The 8,908-nt window shown below is 36.7% G+C and overlaps 1 protein-coding gene across 2 annotated transcripts in view; it reads right to left on the bottom strand.

Moving 5' to 3' along the window:
- The window catches only part of LOC107702220 (zinc transporter ZIP14-like), a 39,450-nt gene that overhangs the window by 6,166 nt on the left and 24,376 nt on the right, over positions 1 to 8,908 (bottom strand). Inside the window, exons 4-8 of one of the 2 annotated variants that reach the window (XM_016504466.1) lie at positions 6,191 to 6,360; positions 3,848 to 3,970; positions 3,141 to 3,332; positions 1,536 to 1,755; positions 1,253 to 1,437 (exon numbers count right to left, since the gene is read on the bottom strand). In XM_016504466.1, coding sequence (XP_016359952.1) covers positions 1,253 to 1,437; positions 1,536 to 1,755; positions 3,141 to 3,332; positions 3,848 to 3,970; positions 6,191 to 6,360 — 890 coding nt within the window. The remainder of the gene's footprint in view (positions 1 to 1,252; positions 1,438 to 1,535; positions 1,756 to 3,140; positions 3,333 to 3,847; positions 3,971 to 6,190; positions 6,361 to 8,908) is intronic. The other variant, XM_016504467.1, reaches the window with a different exon arrangement.

Below are 8,908 nucleotides of genomic sequence, written 5' to 3'. Positions count from 1 at the left end.
TAAACTGCTGGTAAATTGATCGCATGTTTATTTTAGATCTGTGTGGCAGGCAGCAGCAATATACAGTAAATAAATCAATAAATCCACTGCTCTCTTGTGTCCTCTGAGGCTGGGACTCTAAACAATGTTCTGTGCTCATCTGTGCAGCCAAAGACAGAACAGTTAGCATGTTTTGCTCAAACTTTCGCCATGGCATTAGAACTAGTACACCGTTGTCGCTTGCGAAATCAAATGATGGCTCCGTGGGTGGAAACTTACAGATTAAGGGGCGGTAATATTATGAGATCCCTTTGCCACGTCACTAGGGGAGCGAAATCAGACGCGCTCGTTTTCTCAGACGCTTGCAGAAAAAGGCTTACTAAAACAAAGTTACTGGGTTAATCTTTTTCATGTTTCCTTGGTTGGTAGATGCACTGGGGACCTGATTATAGCACTTAAAACCTGGAAAAGTCAGATTTTCATGATGTGTCACCTTTAAAGATACAATTTCTTTTTAATTCTACTGTTTAAATCGTTTTACAAAGAAATTGCATAAAGCTAGCATAACACCTTTGCTCCCAAACATTAGAATTTGAAGATGGAATTTGAATTATTGTTTTCCAGTGCAAATCTCTAAAGACTCTTAAAACAAGATACATTTACTTGAGAAGCAAAATTACGTAAGATAAGTCGTCTTGTTTTCTGTGAAATGTGAAGAACAAATATCTGGCAATGGGCTTAGAAAAGTAAAATTAATTCCAACAGAAAAGTACATTTTCACACTGCATTGACAGATATTGTTTGTGTTTTAAGAATAAACTCATTTAATTTAGTATAATTTCTCAGAAAACAAGAGTTAATTTTTTTCAAAAATAATTAATTTTTTTGCAGTGCAAGCAGCATTTAATGCCATGCCTTTAAATTTAAGACTTTCTCCTCCAAACTCGGTCCTGGGGGGCCAGCTTTCCTCAACACACCTGCCTGGAAGTTTCTAGTATGCCTAGTAAGACCTTGATTAGCTGGTTCAGGTGAGTTTAATCAGGGTTGGAGCTAAACTCTGCAGGACACCGGCCCTCCAGGACCGAGTTTGGAGACCCCTGCCTTAAATTGTTGAAGTGTAAATTAAGACTTTTTAAGACCTTTTTAAAGCTTGCAGAAACCCTGCAATAGCACTTCTTTTACACTTCACTGATCATAGAAACTCACCCTCAGGAATCAACAAAAATGAACACAGTCATTTAAAGCCAGCAAATGAACAGCATCACATTCTTACCATATCAGCCAGTGCAATGTAGAGGAACATGCCTCCGGCTAGAGCAAAGATCCAGTTAGGAGAGAAATTGTTACCAGCCAGGATTCCGAAGCCCATGCCCAGATAACAGCAGCACGCTGACAGGAAGTTAAAGAAGAGTGCCTGCTGGATGCTCATGCCAGCGTTTAGCAGGATTACAAAATCACCTGGACACACAGATGCAGCAGAGCATTTACATGACTACAGACTCCGCATGTTAATGGCCATTTTTGATTGATCATATAACAGAGTCAGTAATACCCACCCAACTCATGTGGAAACTCCTCACACAGAATTGCCACTGATGTACTGATGCCCTGAAACACAGAAGCAGTGAAGGAGGCTCCGATAGCCAAACCATCAATGAAATTATGCAGACCGTCGCTCAAAGTGATCATCCATGCCAGAGTACCGATGTCAGAGTATGCCCTGCCCTTAAGCCAATAACATCCACCCGTTCCAGCACCACCTGAACTCTGAGAGTCCTGTGACAGGGACACAAATACAGGAAAAATGAAGAAGTGTATACAGTAAATATCCATTTCCATTCAGACGTCTGGAGTAAGACTTTTCTCTTATGCTCACCAATGCTGCATTTATTTGACCAAAAACACAGTAAAAACAGTAATACTGTGCAATTTTATTAAATTGAAATAGCTGTTTTCTGTGTGAATATATTGTAAAATGTCATTTTTTCAGCCATTACTCCAGTCTATAGTGTCACATGATCCTTCAGAAATCATTCTAATATGCCGATTTATTATCAATGTTGGAAACAGTTGTGCTGCTTCATATTTGTTTTAAGCCTGTGGTACTTTTCAGTATTCTTTGATGAATAAAACATTAAAAAAGAACAGAATTACTTGTACAATTACTTTACAATACTTGTAACAATATACACCACTGTTGAGGTCAGTATGTTTTTTTATTTATTTCTTTGAAAGATATTAATACTTTTATTCAGCATGTATATGTTAAGTGATAATTAAGACTTACTGTATATTGTTACAAAAGATTTCTATATTTTTTTTTTTACCTCTATTTGTAACCTTAGAGGAACAGCACCCAAAATAAGATGAAACAACACTGGCAATGCATTTGACGTCTGCAACATTAAATCTGATTTTTGAATGACTTAATATAGAGAGAGTGATATAATGTAGTCTGGTACTTCATTTTATCCATTAGAATTTGATTGAATCACAAAACATACTCTTTTAGCTTCTGCAGGGTTCTTGTAGCTCGGATAAGAAAAAGTTGTTTTCGATATAGATGCGGTTGCATTTTAATGAAAGTTATAAAAACTATTTTTTCCTTAAAAAAACCTAACGCGCTGATGAATCATGTCGCATTTACATTTTCCTGAAATTATGGCAATTATAAGAAGACAACTCTGAGATGCCATTCACGTCCTCAGACTCAGAAAAATGTGTTTCTATGGCAACTCTCACAACATGACTGGCTTTGATGACAGCAAAATTACTATATTATTGTTCACATCTATATGCTCTTGAAGCACATTCATTATATTTTGGTTTCGTTTACATGGCATCAGTCATTATTCACAGATGAATGAAAAAAAAGTCAGAGCATTCATAAATTGAGAGTTTCCAAGCTGTAATTATAAATTCAACAAAGATCTGGAAAGTTTTTACAAGCTGGAAAATCATAATTACAGTAATACTGGCATGACATTAACATGCCAGAACTAAATAGGGTCAATTTTGATTTCAAGTTGTTTTTAAGGGATATAATTGTGGCTTATAGTCACTTAAGCCCAATTAATTGAAACAACAGATTACCAAATAATTTTGTGAACTGGAAAATATTTTTAAGCAAATTGAAATTTGTAGTTTCTTTTATTCCTCACCTGTACTGTCTGCCCAGTGCTGATCATTTTGTCATCTTCTCCAAGCCCTCTGGCATCACCTTCCACTCTGGGTAAAGATGCTTCTCCAGCCTCTCCATTCTGCAGTTTCTCCATCACACCATCCTCCAAGTCACCATTAGAGTTGGCATAGCGCTCTGCAGGAAAGTGACTGTGGCCGTGGCCATGCCCCCCCTAACACAAGAGACAATTAGATAATAAGAAACGCAAGCAGAAAAAAATGAGTGAGTAAATAAGCTTGCAAAGACATTTCTCCACTAGAGGGTGCTGCATTACAACACATTACAATCTCAAAAGCAAAAAGTTCAATAATAAATCTTCTGATTCATGTAAAATTATTTGCTGGCTCTGGCCAAACCATTACAGACCACAACAAAACAGTTAATGTATATTTATGACTTAAGCTTTTTAGGTTCCTTTTTTAACATCGTTTTCAAATTGTCTTTCAAAGAATACTACAAATGAATAGTGCAGCCACTGAGGAGCGACAACCAGACATGCACATATTGTACATACCGTTCACACATTCCAAAGCAAAACTTCATGAGATTGAACTTTACAAAGTTCTAAAAGTAAAATCCTCCTCGTGCTTTTTTTGATGTCACTGGGAACCCATGTCACAATGACAATGTCAGATAAAGCGGTTTCATGGTTTACTTGAACAGATCATTAGTCCAAGGCAAGCTCACCCTTTCCTTTGGCTTTAAGATCATCTTCAGGATTTTCTCTGTAAAGAAGAACAGGTAGAATCCTCCAAACACGACAGCAGACTTGGGCACATAATAATCTTCCATGAGGTCAAATCCAAAGGCCTATATACAGAAAAAAAGCATGTTTTAATGTGTCAAATACTACTTTATTCAAACTAATATAAAATAATATAGCATTTGTTATTAACGTCAAATCATGAAAACTTGTGTTTTTATTAACATAAAATTATGCACAGAATGCTGAAAAGCACTACAATTTAAAAGTTTGGTGTCAGTAAGATTAAAAAAATAATAATACTTTTATTTAGCAAGAATGCATTCAATTGATCAAAAGTGACAGTAAAGACTTTTATATTGCTACAATGCTGTTCTTTTGAACTTTATTCATAAAATAATCCTAAACAAATATATAGCACAGTTTCCACAAGAAATTAAAGCCGTTTTCAACATTGATAATAACAAGAAATGCCTTCAGAGCATCAAATCAGTATATTGTAATATTTTCTGAAGGATCATGTGACACTGAAGACTGGAGAAATGGCTGCTGAATATTCAGCTTTGGCATCACAGGAATAAATTACAGTTATTTTAAATACTACAAATATTTCACATAAGACCCCAAACCTTTGAACAGTAGAGAACGCTGCATATGTGTTAGCAGACTGAATGTGTGAATGAGTACATAATATACTTAGTATGGATACAATCTAAATACAAACCCCTAATCACTCTCCTAGACACCAGAAACAATCAATTGGGCTTTTTTTAAACAGTATTCTTCACATTTATTTCACACTTGGTTACAAGCTGTCAAGAAGAGTGAGTATGGGATTTATTTTAGATGGGGTCTTAGTGTAGTTCATTAATGCCTCAGGGCTCCCCCCCCACCCCCCATTTTGTTTGGTTTTCACCTCTGTATTATGATTTTTTATTTATTTTTCACGAATTACGCCATTCACTTATAAGTATACATTTGAATAGTTCACAGTCAGATAAATGTAAAACTTAAACGTGTGCTCCAGTTCCATGCCATCTTGCCTCAAAAAAGTACATTAAATGGTCATTACTATGATTATAATAAGTCCAGTGAGAACTCCAACAACAACAACAAAGGTTCTATGGATCAATACAAAGTTTACGGATCGTTTTTTACTCTATTTTCTAGGCCTCCAGCTGGGGAGAACCACTGAGGCCAGAAAGACTTATATGTGTGCTTAAAGGGAATGTTCACCTGAAAATGACAATTCTGTCATCAGTTACTTACCCTCACATTGTTCCAAAACATACTATTTTATTATTTAGAACAACAAAAATTGATTTTTATCTTTTTTTGCACTATGTCCAATCTGCTATTTCGCATACAATAAGAATGATTCAAATTCACACCGACCAACTTCTATTGATCGGCTTCAGGAAACACTAAATATTATGTACTGTAAGTATCTGCGTATCGGGAGTCTAAACTAGTCTATTTTAATACTTTTATGTCCTTTTTTGAGCTTGACGGTGTAAGAAACTGTAGTCTGCCCCGACTCAGATTCCACTCCACAACAGATGTTTGATCATGCTCATTTCCCAAAATGGCTTAATTATTACAGAGGACAAGAAAGTCAACAGTTATGTTGTTTCTGCACCGTTTGGAATGATCACATCATGAGCAAAAGGTAACCAATTGTAGAATGGGAATGGGTGTGGGACACCGAGAACCATCTCAGCCAATGGGGTGTCAGAACTTCATTAACATACAGTTGTTACGAAAGGAGCAACTTCATTTACATTAAGGGTAGCAAACTGTAACTGTATAAAAGGTTTGAGTTTAGGATGTTTGGGGTTCATTCCGACTCAGTTGAACCCAAGATACTACATGTACTTTGTCACTGCTATACTGCAATAAACATCTTCATCAAATCCATTTTTATTGTACAGAAAACAGCAGTTTGGACATTGCATAAAATAGTTAATAAATAAATAAATCAAGTTTAATAGAAAAAAAGTAAACATATTTAAAAGAATATAAGGGAAAGACAAATAGAATAAATAATTTGCATAAAGAAAGATAAAACCTAAAAATGCGTAGCGATAACTCAACGTTTTCTTGATTTTGCATAAAATATTTTCATTTGTTCTGTACATAACGTCTGGAATGCCATGTGGGTAAGTAACTTAAACCGTTTCCTTTTGAGTGAACAACTCCTTTAAATGCCAGACTCGACATATAAACTCTAAAATCTAGAACTCTAGATAGAGTGGAATTAGAACGGTCTTCAGTCTGGTTGTGTGGCACACGTCTATAAACCCGTTTCCCCCACGTGTCCACTCTACCTCTGGGATTAGTTGAAAGAGGGCGTTGGAGTACAGAGTACCAATGGCCAGGGCTATGAAGTACAGCAGCAACCGCTTGTAAAAGGTTTTCCTCATGAAGGGAACCACACTCGCCCCGAACAGTGAACACAGAGATATCACTGTCACACACAGGAAACCATATCCCCACACTGGCCAACAACCAGAAGATAGACAGAGAGAGACAACAAGAGAAGTGGAAAAGAAAGGGAAAAAAAGAAGAAAGAATATATTAATTAATCAGCTAAATAATTAATACTTGGTGAAAGATTGATATTTATAATCTCAAACGGGAGATTTACTCCCTGAGGTGAAAAATTCAGTTCTGTGGGCCACTGAATGATCAAATCAATTCATGCAACCACAATGAGTTTTTACATTTTAAGAAAATATACAATATTAAATCTCATTCATAAATTGCACAGATTTGATGTCAATTTATAAAATTAATTAATAGCAATAAATCAAACATTTCAGAGTCATACTATTACACTACCGTTCAAAATGTTAGGGTCCATACATTTTTTTTTTTTTAAGTTTCTTATGCTCAACAAAGCAGCATTTATTTGATAAAAAATACAGTAAAACTAGTAATATTGTAAAATGTTACTATAAATTTTAAATAACTCTTCTAGTTTAATATATTTTAAAATGTAATCAATTCCTGTGATGGCAAAGCTGAATTTTCAGCTTTTTCTGTCTTTCAGGATTCTTTGATGAAAAGAAAGTTCAAAAGAACTGCATTGAAACAAATCTTTTGTAACATTATAAATGTATTAAATGTCACTTTTGAATAATTTAATGCATCCTTGCTGAATAAAACCATTCATTTCTTTCAAAAACAAATGACTGACTCCAAACTTTTGAATGGTAGTGTAAGGTAATGTTGTTCACATTTTAAAATCCATTGTTTCATTCACAGAGGAAGTAGGGGGAGGCGGCTTCCTGTTGACCAAATGATGCCTTGAGACATGGTCACTGAAAATCATTCAAACCTGACAGGATAGCTGAAAATACTCCTCCTCCTCTCAGCCTATACCTCCTTAAACACCAGAGGTAACAGAGGAACTGAAAACACCCGTATTCATGTTGACCAGCCAATGAACCATCAACACCCAGCACACAAAAGGTGTACCTGTAGCTCTGCTTGAGCTATGACAGCACCAACAACCCAACATACAACATCCAACACTTAATTAGCTCTATCCATACCCACTGAGCCAGTGAATAAATGTAGTGTTAGTGGTCTACTGTAAAAGCAGCATTCAGGGGTAGAGGAACAATCTGAAAAGTGGTGGAGGCAAACTGAGGCAGCAGGTATTGATCATCTCCGATAAAGTGTGGGAACAATCATCAAACATTATGTTGGCTTAACAATCCAAAACCAAAATTCCCAACTTCTCCTACAGCTTTCAAGGTACAGTGGGTAAAGAAAAGAATTACCCCCTTTTAAAATAATCACATTTTGTTGCTTTGCAGCCTGAAATGTAGACGGTCACAGTTGCTTTGCAGCCTGAAATGAAGACTGACACAGTTTTTATTTTATCCAGCTGTATTTACTCAGTGCAACTTATAACACCCAAGTGAAAGATATAACACCAACATGTCAGAAAAAAAAAGAGTCACTGAGCTGGAAAAAGTATCACCCCCTCCTAAAAATGACTTTTAAACTCAATCAGGTGTAGCTAATCACCTTCACAATGGCACACAAAGCCATTTGCCTTTCAACTGTGATCAGCTGTGGTCATTTTGATCAGCTCAGCATGAAAAGAGCTTTCCTGGAGCACTGCAGGCATTGGTAGTGCAACTGAAGCAAACAATCAACTATGGGTGGCAAGGCACTGTCAAAAGATCTCAAGGATAAAGTTGTGAACAGGCACAAGTCAGGAGATGGATACAAACAAAATTCAAAGGCTTTATCAATGCCTAGAAGCACAATGAAGTCTATTATTAAGAAGTGGAAGGTATTTGGTACAACACAGACCCTCCCTGGATCAGGACGCCACTCCAAAATGGATGAAAGAGCCGGAGGAAACTGGTCAGAGAGGCTACTAAGGGGCTGTTTACACCTGGTCACTTTATGCGTTTTGTCTGATCAGATAGTTATCCAATCGTGAAAAGACCAGGTGTAAATGGACATTATAGTCAGATATGACTGCGCTAATGCAACACGCATCGCCACGGACGAGTAGCTGAGCATCTCTTCAGCACGCACAAACTGCCGTGAATTAAACAAAGTAAGACGCAGACGGTCAACACACAACCATCTTCATTAAAAGTAGTAAGACAAACTTATCTTTCCAGTGCTGATGCCGCGCGCTCTCCTATTGCGGTCTTTGATCTTGAAATGAGCCGATAATTAATAAAATGCAGCGCTTATCTTTTGATTTCGTTGATGTGAACTCCGTTAAATTTAAATATAGCGCGGGAATTGAAGATCGGATTTATATCCGTTTTGCGATGACACATTTATGTGGCCAAGTGTAAATGGAAACGTTTTAACAAATCAGGTAGATATCCGATCAGCGAAAACGCATGAAATGACCAGGTGTAAACAGGCCCTAAGAGGCATATAGCAACTCTGAAGCAGTTGCAGGAATTTATGACAAAGAGTGGTCATTGTGTGCATGTGACAATAATATCACAAATTCTCCACAAATGTGGCTTGTATGGGAGGGTTGCAAGAAAAAAGCCACTCCT

Source organism: Sinocyclocheilus anshuiensis, unplaced genomic scaffold (assembly GCF_001515605.1).
Source record: "Sinocyclocheilus anshuiensis isolate Anshui unplaced genomic scaffold, SAMN03320099.WGS_v1.1 scaffold582, whole genome shotgun sequence".
Taxonomy (NCBI): domain Eukaryota; kingdom Metazoa; phylum Chordata; class Actinopteri; order Cypriniformes; family Cyprinidae; genus Sinocyclocheilus; species Sinocyclocheilus anshuiensis.
This window is presented reverse-complemented; position numbering and strand designations above follow the sequence as displayed.